Genomic DNA, 21755 nt, shown 5'->3' with positions numbered 1-21755 from the left:
GGGGCCAGTGTTGGCATGCTGAGGGCTAAGATGCACCTCCCTCACATTTGAAATGGACCAATGCTGGAGCAGAGGGGGTTCACACCATCAGCACACTGGGGGATGGGAAGGACATCCAAGTAGTCCTTCCATTTCCAAGAACTGCAGTTGTTGGCGGGGGAAGGAGAAGAAAAATTTTTTTTTCCTCATTCACATTTTTCTCCTCCCCTCCCCTAACTTCTGACGCATGTATGTAGTAAACTGCTGCAAAGGAAGCAGGCTCTGGGCTGATTATTTGCACATTTTAAGCCATTTTTGAATCTGCAATAAAAGCAATGTAGACAAATGAGTGTTGTACCAAATATAATATATAGTACAAGTATTGTTAATCCACTGTTGGTTTAACAATATACAATAATGACAAAGAGAATTAAAAATAATACATTTTTTGCACAGCATACATTTTCTCCCCTCCATTATCTGCAATAGGAGTTTAACTGAAGAGCAGTTGTAAGAAAAGAGACGCCTGAGACAAGGCAAGGCATGTCTAGTCCTTTCTGCTCTTCTTTTCTCTAATTCCGTCTGGGGCCATCCCTGCTAAAAAAGTATGTAGTCAAGGTACTTTTGGATAATGGCTTAGGCGTTTTATGCACACAGTCAGCGACATACGTAATCTTTTTTAATATGCTCTGAAGAGCAGCTAAACACATGGCACAGACCACCCAGGAGTGAGGCGGGCTCATCTGTTCATCAGTGTCAGTCTTTGCCACTTGTGCAGAATCTCCGGTCTGTCTGTTGAGCTGAAATGCCATATTCCTCAACACTTGAAGTTGAGTTACTGAAAGCCATTATAACACCCTGACATGAGCAGAGGACTGTGCCAGTCATGCCTCTGTTGTCCATACAGGACAAAAGGCCCCGGGTGTGGACTAGGTTGCCCTTCTCAGTGCCGGCCTCTCCCTCTCCCTCTCCCTCCTCCTCCTCCTCTTCCCCTGCTGCCGCCCCAGCCTCTCCCACGGCCGCTGCTCAGGTGTCCGGCCGAGCGCCTCAGCTTCTTCCTCTCCTCGTGGTGTTCCCGTTCTGCTTGCTGCTGCTTCCTCTGCTGCTCCGACTGCAAAAGAGGACACAATGGCGCATGTCAGGGCTGGTCAATGTGGAGAAAATCAAATATCACAACAATTACGACCACATACTTATTATATACGATACTGTAGATGACTATTGGTGCGTTCTATTGGAGATATTTGATAAATGATCATCATGTGGATATAATGACTGTTTGGTTAATTCAAAAAATGGCATCACTTTACTGTAATGCAGCCTTTACAACCAGCAAAAGACAACACTTACATATTATGATATCCAAAATCTGAGATGATATCCAGGCTTATATCACAATATTGATATAATATAGACATATAGCCTAGTCCTTCGCATTTTTAATATAAAATGCATTATAAAAATATAATCAGTAACAAAACAAGTCTTATATATCCAAATTATATTTAAGTTTTTTTAAGTCTCATGCAGGGGGCGTGCCACTGTGAAACCGTAGCAGGGCAAGCAATGATTCAACCTGTGTTTACCATTTGACAATGATGAGATAAATTCTTGTGCGAACTGAATTCTTCTAAAATCGCTGATTTTCTGATTACGGGACCTTCTGAGAAGGTACAGCTGTTCATCCACTAATTGGAAGATCAGCGGTTAAAAGATGAATAGCAGGTGGCACCTTGTATCACCAGTGTACAAATGAGTGTGTGAGAGGGTGAGTGTGACTCATAGTGTGAAAAGCGCTTTGAGTGATCTGAAGACTAGAAAGGCGCAATACAAATGCAGGTCCATTTAACATTTATAAAAATTTTGTTTTAGGCTAGACTGTATTGACTGAAATGTTCGGAATTATCTGATGACTTAAAATGCGAACAGTTTTCATTGACTAAAACTTTACTAAAATAGTTCGGATTTTCTTTGACTAAGAAGAGACTAAAATGCCCAGAGAGAGTTTTAGTCAAATGACACTTGACCAAAAGAAAAAAACGGATGAGGTTGATTAAATGTAATAAAAACAAGCAAAACGAGCACATTTGAAAAAAAAGCTGACAAAGTGAATGCCTATTTTTATTTCTAATTTTTATTTTATACATTTTATTTATTTTATTCCACTGGAAATCTACATTTGTAAAGCTCTAAGCTGCCCCCAGTAGCAAATAGCCGCTTTTCCCACCAAAATCAGCGTGTGTATGGCGGTTTTCTAAATGTGTGAAAACCCGTTAAAAATATGTGATAGAATAGATAATCGTGCTTTCCCATTGCCAGTAGACCAGAGCCTTGTACAGCTCTGCGGTAGACAAGTATGCCTTTTTGTTCTTTTTTTCTGGTACTCTGTCACATTTGATGTCACAGACGCACTGGAAAACACAGTAATCAGTAGAAAGCAGCATGGAGGCCAGTGAAAATGTTACAGTGGTTATTTCTTTTTTGATATCTGTTACTTATTCAGTTTCTCATTGAAACTCATCTGCATTCAAATAAACAGTCAATTAACGATACTTTCTTTTCCCATAGTTTCAATACTTAATTAACAGTATTGTTTAAAATGGTTTAAGTAGATAAATAATGCTACAAAAAGGCTTCAAATAGAACCTGTGATTGGTATCGGCTGACGTGGCTGTCAGGGATGAGCCTCAAAAATCCTGATCGGAGCGCCCTATCTGAAAACAATGTTTTTTGAAAGACTGTATGAAGTTAAACCTCCCCGCCAATACATCTCCAGACCCTAGCTGGTTTACAGTAGACACAGTAGATGGATGCTTTAAACGATAGAATAAGATACAGGAGAGATGGGGGATGGTGTGACACATGGACAGTTTACCTTTTTGAGAGTGAAGGTTAGCTGCTTGCTGCCCACTGCACTGTCGCTCATGTTGCTGGTTCCAGAGTGCTCCTCTAACTTCAGACGGTCCTCCAAAGATGTCCTGTAAGAATACACACATTCCTCAGACACAATATACCAAACAGTACACAGTGCAGTGCAGTCAGAGAGTAGTGTTAGTGTTTTGGCTCAGAACTCCAGCAATGAGGTTTTATTTTTATAACTAACATTCGTATTTATTAATTTAAGCTTGTAAATCTATTGATTTAGAAACAGCGTGCACCACAAAGAGGTCAGGTTATTCTCTGTCATAAACAGCTGCAACCCCTACAGCATTCTGAATAATAGTCTGTGTCCCACACAATAAGCCAGAACAGTTCCATTTAATACACTTCCAAAAAAAACATACTTCTGTAGTTTCTGCTTGCGGGCCATGTCATTAAAACTTCTGAACTCTTCTCCAGCTTTGATCTGATAATATTGAGGCTGATTTGTCTTCTTGCTTTCAGCCATGTTTGAGGTTTTCCCCGCTCCGTTCTGTTCCCTCTCCAGCAGGACAGTGTTGCGGTCTTCTTCCTTCCTCTCCTGCCTCCGGCGCTCTCGGCCCTCCTGCCGAAGCAACCTCCGCTGCTCCCTCACCTCCTCCACCCAGCTCTTGTCGTCATCATCCGAGCTCTCCTCGGAGCTGGCTCGGCCCTCGGGCTCCTCGTCTTCTTCATCCGCCTGGATAGAGATGTTACAAAGCCTAAGTTATTGATGTGATATTCTTTCTTGGCACTGAGGACAGGCCATATGCCTCATCCTACAGAACATACAGTATGTGCATATGCAGCTCGCTTGCAGAGATCCTTGAATCAAAGAGAAACCGATGACCCTGTCTGGAAGGATTCTGGAGTGCTGCAAGCTAACATCACACATGATAAAAGTATCTATTCAGTTATGCTTCTCCCTTCAGGCACAAACCGATTAGGATCCTTTAAAAACTTGTTTCCCTTCTCATGTGGGAGCAGCTCAAAACTTAGCATTTCAAGTCAGATGTCCTTCACTCACATACTTGCATTTATAAATGCTTAGAGACTGTGAAATTGTAGTTGTCATACCTGTACAGCAAATGTAGGTAACTGAAAGTTAAGTTCAGCATTACCTGTTGGGAAGCGGCAGCCTGCTGAGCTAGTAGGCGCAGCTTCTTCTTCCTCTTCTGTCCAACCTTGGAAACGATTGGATTGAGGAGGCGGAACTCTTCGCTCTGTTCGTCCACCTGGTAGTCGGGGTTTTCGAACATCACCTTGAAGCGGTCGTCTCCCAGGACGCTGGGGAGAGCCTGCAGGATTGAAAAGTTGAGATGGTGGAAACAGTGTTGAATGGTTTTCTCTTGCCTACAGATGCTGTGGTGGGAAAGAATTCCAGCTCAAAAGGCATGGAAAGAAACTTAATTTCAAATTCAAAGTTTCAACTGAGCGCAATTTTATAAAATAAAAAGTTCTCAATCTTACAGAGGTGCAAGAAAGAACAGAATATAAAGAACAAACAAGAGACTTATGACAAATACTGAGTTTTTATGGCATGCTGATGTGATAAAGTATCTTTAGAGGTAATAAATTCAGAAACCTGAGGAGCACAAGCGGAGACATAACCACACTGATTTTATGATCCATGTTCTCCTACCTTGCCCTTCTTTTTCCTAGAAGCCAGCTCTGCTTCATCATCACCCTCCTCCATCAGTTTGAGAGCCAGCTCTTTGTTGACCTTGGGCAGCTTCTGTCTCAACCAGAACCCATTGCACATTTGATTACACACAGGAAACAGATAAGGATGCAGTCAGCTCTATTTGCCAAGCAATAAACACATTTTCAAAGACATCATCAAAGAATAACTAAGCTTGTTTTAAACCTTTAAGATGAGTTTGACAGGATGTGAAAAAACTTTGCATACAGGTGTTAAACAGCTTTACAGGCAGGGGCCAGTGCAAACCAGGTTGAAAGGTACATTTTACTCCATGAATTTCTTAGTGGAATCTATGCTAACCATGTGAGAAAATGTGACAAGTGTAGAAGGAAAAGTCAAAAGATTGTGATAATGACGACTGTGAGGACTGTGACTGTGTGACTGGGTGAAGCTATAACCATGAGTGGAAAGATGAGACAGTGTGCAGGAACCTCTCACCTTGACCTGCACCCTCTGGACCCTAGACTCCTCAATCTTCTGACGGATCTTATCCTTGCGATACTCCTCGTATGCAAAAGGATTTGCCATGCTTTTGACCTGTTGCCAACCCACACAGCAAAACAGTCAAATCTGAACACATTAATCTGAGTCACTTTCAGTTTCTGTTTGTTTTATCACGATCAGTCTGGGTTTAACCACTCAGGTAATTATTTAAGATATGTAATCACAAAGGTGATTTGACAGTGAGACAGCTTACCTTGTGATAAAGCCTGATGTCCATGAAGAAGCCGTGCATGTAGGCTCTGAGGAGCGATGATCCCACCAGGTGAGACAAACCTGACACAAATAAGGAAAACACACAGTAATCAGAACCATCTGGAACTGGCTAAATAGATGAATAAAAATAGACGAATAATTTAAGACATTTATCAGAAAAAAAACAGAATTTATTAGGAATTCTTAGCATAAACATCTAGAGACTTTTAGCTGTACTAGCACTGTGTTTATATGGATGTATTTTTTTCTGTGTACATGCACTAGTGCTTCTAACTTTTAAAAATAAAAAATAAATACTAAATAAAATTTTAAAATAAATTTAACAACACAGGGTGTATTTGTCCGTGTTTCTCCACACTCACCAAACATTTTAAGCAGAAAACCTAATGCGGAAACTTAATATAAAATATACAAACATTCCTTTGGTGACTTCTTTTCATCTATGTGATATGAATATTTATTCATATTTATTAATTAAAAATAAATATGTCAGACTGAATACTGACTTGAAGTTAATTACCAACATCTCATGAACTACAGACTGTAGTGCTGTTTGTGAGCATGAATGAAACTAAATGAAACACAAAGTCATTTAAGAAAATGTGATTTAAAGTACTAAGTTTTGTGTTATTTAAACAGTAATACCTGGATGATCCCTGAGTCAGCCCCCCTGCAGTTAAACTTGAGGGCTGGGAGCTGAGCTAACTGTCCTCCTACTGCCAATGTCAGGTGTAACTCTAGCTAACTGACTGTCTATTGAATATGACATTTGTGGAGTGAAATGTCTTGACAACATAAAATTTGGGACAGACACTCATGAGGATCAGGACTCAAGGGATCCTGCTACTTTTCATCTGGCACCATCATCAGATAAACTTTTGTTTCATGACATAATACCTGGTCAATAACGTTAATCTAATCTGCCACAGCTGTACTATACCAGCTATATACTATATCAGCCTGTTAGCATTGTCACTGTGAGCATGTTAGCATGTACGCATGTAAGTCGTTAGTAGTTATGCCTCAGCAGCAGTTCGTTGAGTTTGAGTTGCAGGGTGAAGAACTGACCAGTTGACCAGTTTGTAGTCGGATTGATCACAGCTGTTTAGATCAGATCAATGGATTAGAAGAGCAGTTGCTAGCAAACTTTCTGTTGCTGCAGTTACCCAGGTTAGACCCAGCGCTAAACTGTGGAATGCATGTTTTTTTGTTGTTGTTTGAAGGAGTTGCCTCAGAATACAATTATTTAACAGAAAAAAAAGAATCTCCATCCTCAGATTACTCAGTACCACATAGGAATGGGAGCAGCAGCACACACAGATTGTGCTCATTGTTAGAAAACGTGTCCATAGCCTGAAGCAAGTTCGAGCGTGTAGATAGAGGGCCACAGAGAATGATGAGTAAGAGCTCTTCCCAGGAACTTCTGTCAGTGTGCTTTGCCCAGTCTGCCTCGGGGGTTACATAACAGGGCCACATTACACAGCTCCTGTAAATCAACACTGCGGTTCCCCTCCCTGTCTCCTCCTCTCCTTTTATTCCACAGCAGCCAACCACCTTTCTGCTTCTTGTCATTTGATCTCTTTACTGCTGAGCCTGCATTCCAATGTTCATTCAACCCCTCCAGTATCCACTCCCCCGACCCTCCTTCCTCTCACCCCCAGACACACTACTTTTCTTACCTAAAACCTCTCAGTCGTTCTCTAGGCCTCTGGTTAGGTAGTCTAGCCACCCCGGCAAACCCCAAAGGCGGCACAGTGGCTCAGAATGATTCATAGTTTTGGGTTTAACTTTCAGGGTCAGGATTAAATTCCCTCTTTGTACGGGGATCTCTTTTACCATCTGTGCTTTCCAACTGAAAGAGTAAATGAACCAACTGGGGTTGCTTGGTTTGGGGAAGTATTTTCAGTGTAATTGGTAGTATAACTTTGATATTCCTTTCCATGTGTAGTGAGTAGTGTTTCCCCCCAGAAAAAGATACTAAGTGTGTGGGTAGCTGACACAGGTTGGGAGGGGGTTCATCTAAGGTAGGTTGGAAAAATGATAGACAATAGTTGTTGCGTTTGTAAATGCAATCTGATGCTCTACACTAAAATGAGAGCACTGTTGTTTAAAGAAATACAGCGTACTATTTCTATGTTAATTAACAATTTGTTAAGCCTCACTGCAACCGGTGCTCTGCTGCTCCGTCTGTGCCCAGTGCCCAGATGGAGAGAGAAAGATATACACTTTTTCCACCAAAACTGGCCCATTGTAACTAGACTGGAGCCGTGTACAGGTCTCTTAAGTGGATGAATATGCCTTTCTGTTTTTTGTTTTTTTATTGGTGTGTCAGAAAACAGGTTAGTAGACAGTGGAGGTCAATAAACATGTTATAGTGGTTACTTCTTTTTATACATCTCTTACTTATTTAGCCTGTCTTTTAAATTTGGTGCAGACTCATTTGGATTGATGTTCCAGCACTGCTTGGGTGGAAAGGGATGGTATTATAGAAATCAATATGTGGCAGCAACGTTGATACTACAGTGGGCCGCCACAAATAAATGAATGTGTGGGAATCCATGGTGAGGTTTGTGAGAAGAAAATTAAGGCAGCGAGGTCTCACCCAGATTTTCCAGGTCCTTCCGGGTGACGAACTTGTAGTCATCGTACACCGTGCTCTCAGGGCTCTCCTCCAGCTCCTCTGTCAAGTTGTCAAGGAAGGAGCACCAACGAGGTGCAGGACCCAGGGCCTAAACATACACACAGACACATCCCTGGTTCAGATTTAGACTGTTGAGTAAGTACGAAACCTGTCATGCATTTGTTGAAACAAAAATAGACTGTCTGAGCTCCATCTGAGCTTTCCATTCCAGTTAGAAATGACTGAGCTGCTGATACCACAAAAGCATTGACACAACAGAATGTTGTTGCACAGTTGCAAGCTTCTGTGAACCAGTCAAGTTGCAGTTACACTTTACATCCATGTTTGTCCAGAGTCATATATAGCCATGAGAGTATGTAATGCTTCAAACAGGCTATGGATGTTGCTGCAAAGAAGGTACTATTCTAACACAAGGAGCTTCACACACATCTTCAACCCGGCAGCACAGAAGATCTACTTTATCAGCGCAGTTTAAGGTGGACGCCCAAGATTAGTGTCACCAATTAGTTACCCAACCAAATGCCTCCCCTTCTGTGAGTTATGGTGTTAAATAATAGCCAGAAAATGATATCACAGTGATGATGACCTTTGAACCCTTTGGATAGAGTTATGATCAAAATCAGGATTTGTGAGGTCACAGCGACCTTGACCTTTGACCTCTAACCATCAAAATCTATTTGGTTAATCCTTGAGTCCAAGTAGACATTTGTGTGAAATTTGAAGAGATTCCCTCGTGGCGTTCTTGAGATATTGTGTTCATCATGAGCACTAGATGCGTGTACATATGGACGTACGCCAGAAATCCCGAAAACATGATGCCTCCTGTCACAACTATTGCCTGTGTTATAGTTGTTTCTTTGCTGATAAAAGTTAGATGCGTTTGACATTGATTTCAGTGTTAGATCTGCCCGGCATGTTTAATTTCATCTAATTTATTTCCTCCAATGGAGCCTTATTTTGTCAGTACAATTTAAAAGATGTTTATTTAATTTGTTGTTTAAAGGATATTGCAATGATAACAGGTCATGTCAGTTATGCATTCCTAATTGTGTCATCGTCTCTCCTCTCCATACTGGCTGTAAAGTGATACCTGTGAGAAGGGACTCTGCCGTCTCAGTGATGGGGACAAAATCCACAACCCCTGTTCTGTGCAAAAATGCATTCTAAAGTTCAGCTATTACGCTGCTTCAGTAGTCTGAGTCAACTTAAATGATAAGTTATCTTCATCACTGCAGTTGTTTATTGATTGAGACTGAGAGTTTTGTCCCGGCAGCAAACCTGCATGTGACTGCCGGGAAGTTTCCCTCCTTTGTGTCTTACCAAGGAAACACTCTTCAGGGGGAAAACAGCTGAGCTTAAGGAGTCATCACTGACAGCAGAGTTCCTCTGAAAGGGTGGTTTTATGGCCAGTATGAACAAAAGGAATGATTACAGCGACCCATAACTCAATGTTCACATGACTGTTTTAACTGTTTTATAATGACTGACTTGAAAAAGTTTGATCGTTTTCTCTGAAGGGCCACAAGTACTGCCTTAGAGGGTGTTGATTCATGAACAAAATGCATTCTCTGGAAATTAAGATTTAGTTGAAATGTCTCAAAATGGAAGAAAAAACGTTTATTTTCACTACAACCACATGTTCCTGGCCTACATCCATACTGTGTCAAGTCATACTCATTGGTATTTACTTTTACGTCACTATCTAGTTCAAATCATTGTTGTCTTTGCCCCATTTGTGTGTATAGAAGACACTGACCAAAACACTGAGCTATGTAAGGGTTAAGGGTTAGTTAAAAGGATCGAAGCTCAAAGATCCACTCATGCTATGACATCTGGAGTTAGATTCAGTAGAAAGAAATCTGATGGACTAAACTTCTGTAGAATCTATTGGGTCCGCACAGATGATGACGTCACATGGAATCACACACTGAGGCCAAAGTTGACAGAATCTAGCGCCTAGTCAATCTTTACTTTCATCACTGAGAGCTGATAAAGCTTCAAGCTGTCCTACAGAGTCAGTCAGAGGTGTGTGGGATCAGAGCAGTTTTCAACAAAGAATCATTGCAGAGGCATAAATGGCAGGTTGTTGCTCACAAGTCTGAACGCACTTCTTGAGACCATAAACAATCATAAAGTGTTTATCATGACAGTAGGTACTTTAAAAAAAATACTGTGGCTAACAGGGAGCCAGCACACAAAACTGTCAATTCCTGATGTTGTAAAGAACCGATAAAGGATTTGGAAATATATATATCCTGTTACTGCTTACATCTTTATGTACTGATTATCAGTTCAAACATAACTATAACCACACTACTTACAGAGAAGTGACAGAACATGGTACGCTTCACTATAAGACAACAATTTCACTGATCCTCTCATTAGACAACCAGAATTCTTTTCATTAGTATCATTAACATTTCCATTGTTGCTTAATCTTTCAATTATTTTCTAAATGTACGGCTTCATTTTGTGGTCAATTAAATATAGCAAAGTTGTAGGAAATGCCCGGCATAATTTCCATAAGCACAAGACCATCAAAGAAATTCCAACTTAAATGATTCATCTAAACAATAGTCGTTTCACCTGCAGATCCAACACATATTCCATCAGCTAAGTAATGTATTAATCTTGGGACGTATCGGCTTCTGCGTCTCCACACAGACTGTTTATCTGCTGTTCAAACGTGATTGGTCAATACTACTCCAACTACAAACAGAAACCAGAATGCTTCCGATACCAAAATGCTTTTACATGTTTATAGAGATAAGCAATCACCTAACCTTCTTTCCAATGCTGGAATGCATCAAAGTACTTTTACTCAAGTACTGTACTGATGTACAATTTACAGGTGCTTGTACTTTAGTCCACCTGATCCTCGATTTGTAAATGTTTTTCACTGTTTCATCACTACATCGAATCCAACTCTATACAGTATCTCACTATCACTGTCCTCATTCATATTTTAAGAAGCTACAAATTATATTCAGCCACAAAATAAGCCTGAAAAGCTTTAAATCAGAACAGAAGAACAAAGAGTTGTTGCATAGAGATGATACACCGTCTCATCTAGTTGCATTGGTGTGAACTAGCTGGTTTTTAGAACGTTGTAGAACTTGCTTGCAAGTAGTTGCCTGTTTCACCTCATCTGGTCACAAATCTTTGGTTTGAACTGGGCTTTAGGTAATGAAAACCCAATAATTTGTATTTTAGGTGATTATAAACTAATGAAAACACAGTTATAAATATCATATTTCATTTCTGCCAATAGATGCCCCTAAATCCTTTTACACTTGACCTTTAAAATCAGCTCCACCTTTGCCAGCTGCAAGATTAAATTAATGTATGCATTAAATTAATCACAAATTATAATACAGCTATAAAATATATAATTCTGAAATTGGCCATTTTTGTACTTTTAAGGACTGCCCACAACATAGAGGTGGCTGAGCCAGCGGCTGGGAGCTAACGGTGCTAACAACGGCAACAGTGCTGACAGAACAGCCTCGGCCCCCCAGTGTTAACTGAGAGGACAGACGGTGGGTGCTACGCTTCCCCAACGACAACATCCTAATATCAGTGGTAACCGCTGTATGAGAGCTGTACAGAGCAGCGGTGATGAGCTGGGACTCACATGCATGCACAGCTGGACTGTCTACCACAGCAACTAACAGAGAAGCTCAGGTTAGCGTGACTTCATTCACTGCTCAGAATGGTATTACTCCACTGTATCTTTATACTCTAAATGTTGTACACACAACCTTAAAATATATTTTGATGCTAATTCTTTTGTGCTTTTACTTAAAATTTTGAACGCAGTACTTTTACTTGTAATAGAGTATTTTTACAACGAAGTATTGCTGCTTTTACTCAAGTACTTCTTCCACCACTGCTTCTCTCTAGTGCAGGACAGAGGAGTCCAAGTTCAGCACGTCCATGTCCATCATGTCTGGAATTAACCCATTTACACTAAGCAAAGTCTTGTTTACTGCACACACACACACACACACACACACACACACACACACACACGCACACACCTTCCCCAGAATAACAGTCAGATCACATCGGAGTCACAGGACAGACTGTTGACAACAAACTTTCAGCAGCTTTACTTATTATGCAGCAGCTCTGTGAGAACCACATGAATGAGACAGAAAATTAACTGCCCACACACTTTATTGCTTGCTTTCTCCTACACACATCCTAACACCTAAAACACTGAACGCTGGTAGTACAAACAGCTGTCCTGTACCATCAGACATCCTTTATTGCACCATAAAGTATTTGTCTCAGGTGTTTGCTTATCAGGCCAGCACCTGATGAGCAGGATGTGAATGTGAGCCGCCTGCTGCAGGTTGTAAAGTCACCAGTAAGAATGTAAATGCATCTGCACTCACCGGGATGTAGAATGTGTTCATCTTGGGATCTTCGTTGGCAGTGAAGAGCATACCTGACAGTGAGACACAGGATGCAGACAAAACAATGTGAGGACGGATGCAGGGCAGATATTAATAGAGCCCATCTGTGGTGGAGGAACTGAATTTACTTCCAGTCATGTATATTTTAAGATCCTGCTACGCTTGAAAGAATTAAACGGGTATACAAAACAGTGAAAACGGCTGACAGATTTTACTTTGCATATCCTAAAAGCAGAATAAGAAAACTGCTAAATTTTAGACAGTATAAGGAAGTAGGGAAACAAGAATTTGAATTTCTTTAACTCACTGTTCTATGACAGCTTAAAGGATGAACCTCGTTCACAAAAACTTGAGAAAAAAATCCTTACATTAAAAAAAATCTAATTAAGTCGGGACTAAATGATTATTTCTATGATGACTTGATTGTGAAAGTTCACCTTTAGTTTTGTTCCTTGTGAAAACTGATTGGCATGCAATGACAGGCAAGATATAACTGTAAAGTCAAAGTTTGTGAGCTCCACTGTAAAATGGCGCCACCCAGAGGTGAAAGACGGCTGCACAGATGCTAGAAGTTGTGACCTACCACCCAATTTCATGTCTCCTGACCTCAATATTAGTGACTGTTTGTTGTAACACACTTCAAGGTTACTATTTATGTTAGTCTGTATAGTTTACTTCATGCTTCATTTGTACATGGTACATATTCATTATGTATTTAGTAAGGGTGACCCTTACTAAGAATTGATATGGTTTGGATTTTTTGAAGTGGGGCTGTATGGGGTACTTATCCATAATCGGTGTATTACACACAGTAGATGTCAGTCGGCACGGCTCCGCTTTACAGAAGCAGGCTGGAGTCCAACACGGAAGCTAAGCGATGTACTGCTGTGGATGGGTCAGCACTCAGCAACAAAACATATTTTACCCTCCTTAAGTCCCACCTAAAAAAATCATTATCAGTTTAAGTATTTGCTATATTGAGAGTATTTTCATGGCTTTATCTTTCCACCAGAAAGCCCAATTTGATGGGGAAGCTGTTAACAGCTTTAGCTCCCCATCTATTCGCTCCACAAAGCCACCAGACTCCATTGAGAAAAACAGTAATTTTGGTTTTCTGAAAACAGGAGCTGCTGGTCTACCTCTGCTTCAATCAGGTAGTTTGTTTGTGTTATAGTGTGACTTTGGTGAATCTGAACTAACCCTTGTAAATGTGACACAACAGTCACACAACAACACAAACAACCTAACCTATCGAGGCAGCGGTAGACCAGCAGCTCCTGTGTCCAGCAATGTTAAATCACTGGTTTTCTCAATGGAGTCTGGCTTTGAAAATAGTGATGTAACAGCTTGATTTCCCCTTTGGAAATCACTGTCTGACATTCAGGTAAAGCAGTGAAAACACTCTTAATACAGCATACAATTGAACTGATAATGATTTTTTTAGGTGGGACTACTATTTACGTGTAATGCTGACCCCTCCACAGCAGTTTATTGCTTAGCTTCCGTGTTGGACTCCTGCCCGCTTCTCCAAACTGGGGGTGTGCCAACTGACCTCTACTGTATGTCATATACAGTCTATGAATCAGTACCCCATACAACACCACTTCAAAAAATCTGAAATATCGCTTTAAAGGGGCGATGCACCATTAGTTGTATTTTTTGCCCCCTCCATTTCAGCTTTATGTATCCATAGAAAAATAGCAAAGACAACAAAATTATTGGCAGAGATATGTGTGACTATCACTTAGCTGCTGTTCCAGAACAATGGACAGTGCTGTTTGTTGTGTGTGTGGGGGGTGCTTACGCATAAAAACATTGACAGGCAGAACATTTAACTTAGCTGGTTAAAAATCATTGAGCTACTTTGAAGTCTGTATTTTCAAATACGTGTTTTTTAAAATCCGCCATTTGATGAAAATTGTTCCGCACACAAACGTTGCACAGAGTCTGATGGGTTTTATTCCTCTATTTGTTGCTAACATTTGCAATACAAGACAAAATGGAAAGATGTGTTCCTTTGCTTCTCTTCACTGGTGGTGCCTCCCTGACTTTTGCCACTCTCTGGCCATGTTTTACATTTTGCACCATGGCTACCTGAGGGGGCTGAGCTGTCCTTCCTCTGTGTCTCCACACTGTCGCTCTCTGTCTTTCTGTGTGCGGTCCTCATTCTCTATTACATCCTCCACCTCGTCATCATCATCATCATCCACCTGAATACTATCGGACCTGTTGAAAGTAAGCTTTCGGAGTTACAAAATGATACCGTGTGCCCTGTTTTTCTCTCTTGGTGCAGATGTGTCTCGCAAGTTATGCCAGATTTTCTTCACTTCTTCTTGGTCAAACAACTCAAAAGGCTTTGTCGGATGCAAAAAAACGCAGGAAATCAATCCTGTTCCTGGAATTTTAATTTGTGTGAATGTGAGCTTGTATTCATTATTGAACATGAAACAATTGCGGACCAAAAATACAAATTCAGGTGTGCAGAAGCCTTTGGCCTGCTTGTTTTTTGTGGCTGTAAATGTGATGAACTTTTGGCCCTCGTTCAACTTTCCCACCGCTGTAGCAAGTCACAGACAAAAGGGAAACGACAGGGAAGTGATGGACAGTCAGACAAAGAGAGAGCTGAGCGCCACTAATGGCTGTTTCTAGCACCTCCTCCTGTGGACTGAGAATTGTTCATAACAAAAAATATTCAAAAAATATTTAGTATTCTGCGAGTAATAAATGTATTCTTTGATTTTTAAACAGTAGCCTTATGTTGTTGTGATTAAGCCTAGTAATAATGATTTATTGGGAGAAAGCAATTCTCAGCACCCCTATTTAGCCCAGATGGAATGATCATTAGTTCCACAACCATATTTTCCTGCCACTGTGACGATCTGACTGTGAGACTGCAGGCTCCTTCAATCAGCTCACTGAGTAGAGGGCTTTTCTAGGTCACCTCTAGTATCAAGCATTCTAGTTTTTTAAAGTTACTTTTCTTTGATTTCCTCTTCTACTTCTGCTGTTGTGACACTTGTGTTTCACTGCATGGGACCAATAAAGTTTATCCTCTGTCATGATCTTGTCGGAGAAGTTATTCTCACCTGATTTAGGGTAGATGCAAACATCATTGACGTTGGCCTGAGGCTGTATGGAGGTGAAGGCCTTGCCCTGTGGCGAACAGATGGAGCAGATAAGAGAAAATGGCATCAGAAAGAGTCGAGAGATCTGGAGAGTCCAGACCTGGTACTGGTGTTAGAATGCTTCCACACTAGTGGCTGTTACTGAATCTTACAGTGTCTTTGTTCCAGATTTTTATAATCTTAGAGTCGGCGGACACAACCAGGTCCAGCTGATCGTGGAAGTTTAGGGACTTGATCGGCAGGTTGTAGAAGTGGTCTTTAACCAGCAGCGGCTGGCTGGAGCGCAGGTCATAGAGCAGCACCTTCAAGACAAAGCAAAGGGTGGATGACACCACTGCAATTTAGAAATCTACTTGGAGTCTCCATTAAATAAAAAACTCATTTTCCCAGTTTTAATACTGTGTACATGTAAACTGATAATTTATCTCTTGTTATATGCCAAATACATGCATGAACAAATGAGTATCAAGAGTATTTTTACATGAAAGTCCCCGTCTTTTCTCTTTCTGTAAAACCATTTCAAATGTGATGACTCATTGTGCACTCGGGGGTGTTTGCAAAAGGTCATTCAATCAAATGAGACTCTGGGCTTCCAAAGGCTTAAATAAAACTAAAAAAATCTGAGTGTGTTCAAGATCGTTGTAATATTCCCCTCAGCAACTGTTTCGTTGACATCAAAACCAACCGCTACATTAAACCAAAAGAAGCGTCATCACGAAGGCTGCTGCTGAACTTTGCGTCAAAACTGAGCTCGTTTGGAGGCTGAATGACATCAGCCACCTCTTTGTGACTCAACTAATCTCAGAAGGAAGAGGCAGAATTTCACGCCATGTGGACAGCTGACAGGAAGTGGAGAATGAAGCAGTATAGAGTATTCAGCCACACCAACAGGACTGATGTCCAGCTGCTGCAGACGGCCACCATTAAAAAACTGCATGTCACACTTGTTGGAATTATCAGCCTAAAACAAAGCTTAATGTTTTATGGCTCACCTGTCCTGTGCTGGTGCCCACTGCCATGGAGAGGGAGCCGTTAAATTTCAGCGCACTAACTGAGGGCAAACTTTGAACTCTGTCAACAGAAACAAAAAAAACAACATAAGTGAGACACAAAGACAAAACTATAAAACAATGCTTAACACTGCTCACGGCTCCAGACAGGAGAAAACTGTGAATCCAATGAAAGCTTCTATTTCTTACGTGTGCCATAATGATGCACAGCTTGTAGCTAGGTTTCGTGCTGAGATACAGGCAATGGAGAAAAGTGCCATGTGGCTACATATGCATCGTCAGGATGACATCGGCTGAAATCTTTGACCTCTCAGTGTGGCAGCTTGGTACTTACTCCGTTCCTTCGGCGAGGCTGCTCAGGGCGCAGTCCAGCATGCCCACTCTGTTCCGTACACGAGGGTCCCAGCATTCGACCTTTCCCTGGTAACCAAACGGAAGAGAAGTCAAACAGTCAGACACATGCAGGGCAGCAGAAGATTTGAGGAAGCTTCCACTTTCTGACTCTGGAGAGATTTTTTAAACTTACTGGGACTTTTTACAACCAATTAAAAGCTGCAATAAGCAACTTCTTATGTCGGCTAATTCTTATGTAAGTGAGAGGTAATGGTTTGAAACACTTGAACTTTAACACCCTGAAATCATGTAACACATTTATTTTTATCAGCCCAGCTGGTGTGTGATGTCTATACCAAACAACAATATCAAACATTAAGGAATCTAAAAACAAATAAAGCCAGTTTCAGAACCACCTTAAACCTTTTTCCCACTAAAATAAGTTCATAGCGGTATATGTGGGATTTTTAAGTGTACCAAACCTGCTAAAATAAACAATAGACTCCTTTTCCATTATCAGCAGAAGAGTATGCCTTTATACACAGTGATTACAATGAACTATTCACAGCCACACACACACACACACACACACACACACACACACACACACACGGTCAGAGTTTCCCTTGTGTCTTCTAATATCTGTGCCTCATTTCACACACAGCCTGCTATGGCACTTACCTCAGAGGTTCCTGTGGCAAACAAATGATGAACGGGGTTGATGTCACACACATTGTTCTCCCTGAAAGGTCAAGAAAAACAAGCACCATGAACATCAGCTGAGAGCAATGACGGCAATGAGCTTACTTACTGTTATTAGATGAACAGTCAGGGTAAACACTTTGTAATACTTACACAGCATCAGTCTGAAGTGAGTTGAGGAAGCGCCCCTGTTCCAGGTTCAGTCTGAACACCTCGGAACTGAAAATGAAAACAAAAACATAAACAGTGCCACCCAACCAGCCTATTCCTCCGACATGCACAGGATAAATCTACAAACAAGCAAGAATGTCAGAGTGCCTCAACAACCTTTCATTCAATTATACTCTCACCTTGTCCCCACAAAATAGAGGTCACAGGACGGATAGTGGTACGAAAAGTCCCTTCCAAACTTTGGAATGCGTGTCCTGTAGTAGTGTCCATGCTGCGAGTGGAACTCTATGTAGCGGTCACAGTGCAAGAACACCAACTGTACAGACAAACGGAAAAACACGGAGAATATTTTAAATCAAGCGTAAATCAAAGACGCTGAAAAACACTACGGTTTGAGACCAGTGGAAATTCAACTGCATTAGCATTTCGAGAGTATTATGTATTTTAAATGGTGGGAATCACCAGAGGATCCAAGATACTTGAGTCACGATACAATATTACTGGGATTTTAAATATGTTGTGATATGCAGAGTGTTGCAATAAAATATACTGCGATATATAACCTTTTTTAAACTGTGAAACATGTCCCAAAAGGAAAACTTTGTAAACATCTGTTTAATCTGATAAGATAAAGTTTTCAGTCTGTTCAATTCACTTCGGCCATTTTTTTGCAACAGCACAATGTATCTAGTGGACTGAAAAGCAATTGATTATATTATTCTTGTGGGCTACCTGAAGTTTTATTTGTCACATTAATAATTTATATGATAAAAAAAATGGATATACTGTGTGCTGATACGATATTGCCACACAAATATATCGCAATACTATGCTGTATCGTTTTTTTTTCTCCAAACTATTTCTGAATTTATTATAGATTACATGTTTTTCCAAATTACTCTTACGTGCTGTGATAATGTGTGACTGCCACCTCTAAAGAGAACTTTAACCACCTCGAAATCATCTATATTATATTTAAAAGATATGTTTGGAATCACTTGTAATATTGATGTTCCTCTTCTTTCCTTCAATAATGAGTATTTTAACAGGGGTAAAAGCAGTATAATTCAGACACCAAATGTATTTACATTGAATTGAATGACTAAAACTTCTATTTAATTAATGTCCTCATAGTGTTGATGGGGAAAATACAGCTGGAGCTAACTATTTCTATTGTGTCGTTTAAAGAATTTTTTTTTTACAGCAACACCTGTTAATTCCAGCTTGTGATAGGCATTACTGTGCACTCAACACTGAAACAGGAACCTGTTCCTATTTCATCTGCACACATTTTAATGCCTTAAGCTTCCAGTTTCTTTTACCAATGGCTGGTGGTTTCTTCTACTCTTATTGAACTGCTGCTCAGAGGGATCTTTGTCTCTCTCTGCCCTTTCAGTTGTCAGTCTGTTTGAACCTTTGTACAGTGTTTTGTTCTCCATGTACATGACTTTTTATTCAAGCCCTCCATACAAAATAACATCTATTTGTAAAGAGGACTTTCTACAACCTAAAAGCATGAAAGACCATACAAAAATATAGAGTGGTCCTTTCATCAATCTGACTGAACCCAGTCATGCTTTTGTGGCAGGTTATTCCACAGTTTATATGCAGTTAATCAATATGAGGGTGTCTGCTGAAAAAGAACGTGTCTTCAATGGCTATACTGAGTGTTTTTTTTTTTTTATTGTATGAGGTTTTAAGTCATTAAAAAACATTATTCTAATCACAGAAATGTCTCTTTAGAAACTGCTCTTCAAGGATCCTGGATAACTTTGATGTCTAGTTCTTATTGTTTTACAGGTGATGACCAAAGTGCCCTTACTTGTTTCTGATAATCTCACACTGAGCTGCAGTTGGTAACCTTTATAAAAATTAATTTGTGTCATATTTGCTGAAACTGTCACTACATCCTGACCATTTTGTGAAAAAATTTTTTTGTTCCTCTACCTCCTCCTAGGTCTCCTCATGGTATCTACAATAATCCACTGCACGCGTAAATGAAAACAACTAATCAGAGCTGAGGAATCACTAACTAAGCTGTCAGTCATGCTCCTGAACTGCAGGCAAACTATCACTCGCCAAATTAGGCAGCACTGATCAAATATGAATTAAGCTTCTGTTACGGCATTGCCTATTTCCCGCCTGACGTGTTTTAAGAAACATGCTTTGCATAATGTTTAGCTGTAAAATGAAAACGTTTGTGACCTAGCCGACATTTTGAAAACAATCAAGCCAAACTTTGCAATCACCCACCAGCTGGAGCAAACTTTCTCAATATATTTTCTAAAAAAGTTACCAACAGCAGCAAGGGGTCCCAAAATGTCTTACCTTAGAGTAGTCATCAGACAGGATGTCGAAAGCCACAACTTTGAGAAAAACAGAAAAGAAATTCATCAGTTTAGTGCATAACATGGATGACATATAACAAGTGACTGTGTCTACCAACTTACTATCTGAATCCAGACAGCGCTCAAACTTCAGTGACAACTGGTAGGTGTCATAGCAGCGGATCCTAGGTTTGTATGTGCCTGAAAATAATGGAAAACATACACATAAAAATCTAGTTACTATCTGAACAGGCCTGTTCTGACACCTGATGTCACTCTCACTTTTAAGGAGTGTTTGCTGAAACACTGTCCACAGTTTGTCTTACCCGCTGCCAGGACGAACTGACCATCCCTGGACACTTTGATGGACGTGCACACTGTGGGCATCTCAAAGTCCTGGATGAGCTCAATCCTGCGCTGGATGTCTGGGAGGAAAAATAAGATAACTCAGAATTAGGGCATACATCTTAAAGACATTAACCAGTCTGTGAAGCTGAAATTATGGAGGTCAACTCACCGACATCTTTCTTTTGTAACTGTCTCTTTTTCCGATCTGACAGCCACTGTATTAAAGAGGGAGAGCTGATTAGGGTTTGGCATTATTACAGCAATACTTTCAAATATTATGGCTATGTTTCATATTACTAACTTCTGACCTCTATGTTGTTTATTTTAGTTTAGGTCAATTATTATTAACAGTGCAACACTGGCTACAATGAGTGGTACATATTGAGGTATGGAGGTTAAACTGAGGAGTCTCAAACAATGTTATTTAAAGCTTGGTTTGTTCCTTTACCTATATTAAACATTATGTTGAGGTGCTGTGTTGTTTAATAGAGATTAATACTGACATTTTCTTAATATACACTGTCAGGACTGCTGCTGTCAAGGCTAGCTGTGTAAGCTAGCTCTTGCTTCAAGGTAAGTAATGTTACTGACTTTCTAAATGATGTTATTAGACGTAGCTAAGCGTTAGCAGCGAGCTAAGTTACGCTTCTTACCTCCGGAAGAGATTTCCCGTGACTTAAATTATAAATCTTCACATCATTCACGCTGGATATCTGCATTGTGTAAAGTGAAGACTCTGGTCACACATAACACTGTTACTACACACCGGTGAACTGCACCGACTCCACGTTGTTGCTCCGGAGCAAAAACAGGAAGTGACGGTGAGTTTGCCGAAATAGGTCCGAGTAGAAACCGTAGTGAGTGAACACAGTTCCCCTCCTCGCCGGAGTTATCGTGAGGTTTAAGTAATTAAAGAAACAATATCATTGATAGAATAGACAAAACTCTACAAGAGGTTAATATTTATTTTACATGCTTCGTTAAATAGCATAGCTTTGATCCGTACGTAGATAGACAATAAATTTAGGGACTGTTCTCTGCTTACCAGAGGAGGGGTGGTGTGGTGTGAATTGTTTTATATTTCATTTTATTTTGTTTTATTTTATCGTATTTTTATTTAATTTAATTTAATTTTATTTTATTTTGTTTTGTTTGATCTTTTTTTTTTTGCCCCTCCTGGAAGCTACAAATATTTTTCCTTGGGCCTCCCTGAGTGTCTGACAGAAAATGCATGACCCTTCCTCTGACACAAGTTAGTTATTAGATTTTAAAATTTACCCTTTAATGTTTGAAATTCAGAAATTAAAAGTTGAACACGAGTTGAAAAAAGCCTCGGTGTTTCACTCTTATCTATGCTTTCATCCTGCATGCTGATTAGTTT

General features: G+C 40.3%; 1 protein-coding gene across 1 annotated transcript; it reads right to left on the bottom strand.

Annotated features, from left to right (window-relative positions):
- Nucleotides 1-328: 328 nt before the first annotated feature.
- nol10 (nucleolar protein 10) lies at nucleotides 329-21194 on the bottom strand. The gene is made up of 21 exons (XM_033641961.2): nucleotides 21028-21194; nucleotides 20544-20589; nucleotides 20353-20451; nucleotides 20150-20227; nucleotides 20028-20065; nucleotides 17879-18015; nucleotides 17682-17747; nucleotides 17508-17568; nucleotides 16828-16913; nucleotides 16476-16554; nucleotides 15636-15785; nucleotides 15445-15511; nucleotides 12338-12390; nucleotides 7899-8025; nucleotides 5277-5356; nucleotides 5018-5116; nucleotides 4520-4612; nucleotides 3999-4175; nucleotides 3264-3577; nucleotides 2855-2957; nucleotides 329-1090 (listed from the first exon to the last, which is right to left on the bottom strand). The coding sequence occupies exons 1-21, from the start codon at nucleotides 21091-21093 to the stop codon at nucleotides 923-925; spliced, it is 2187 nt and encodes a 728-aa protein (XP_033497852.1). The 5' UTR covers nucleotides 21094-21194; the 3' UTR covers nucleotides 329-922.
- Between the last annotated feature and the right edge of the window lie 561 nt (nucleotides 21195-21755).

The sequence above is a fragment of the Epinephelus lanceolatus genome, chromosome 15 (assembly GCF_041903045.1).
Source record: "Epinephelus lanceolatus isolate andai-2023 chromosome 15, ASM4190304v1, whole genome shotgun sequence".
NCBI classification, from domain to species: Eukaryota; Metazoa; Chordata; class Actinopteri; order Perciformes; family Serranidae; genus Epinephelus; species Epinephelus lanceolatus.
The sequence above is the reverse complement of the archived record's forward strand: the minus strand, read 5'-3'. Positions and strand labels throughout refer to the sequence as shown.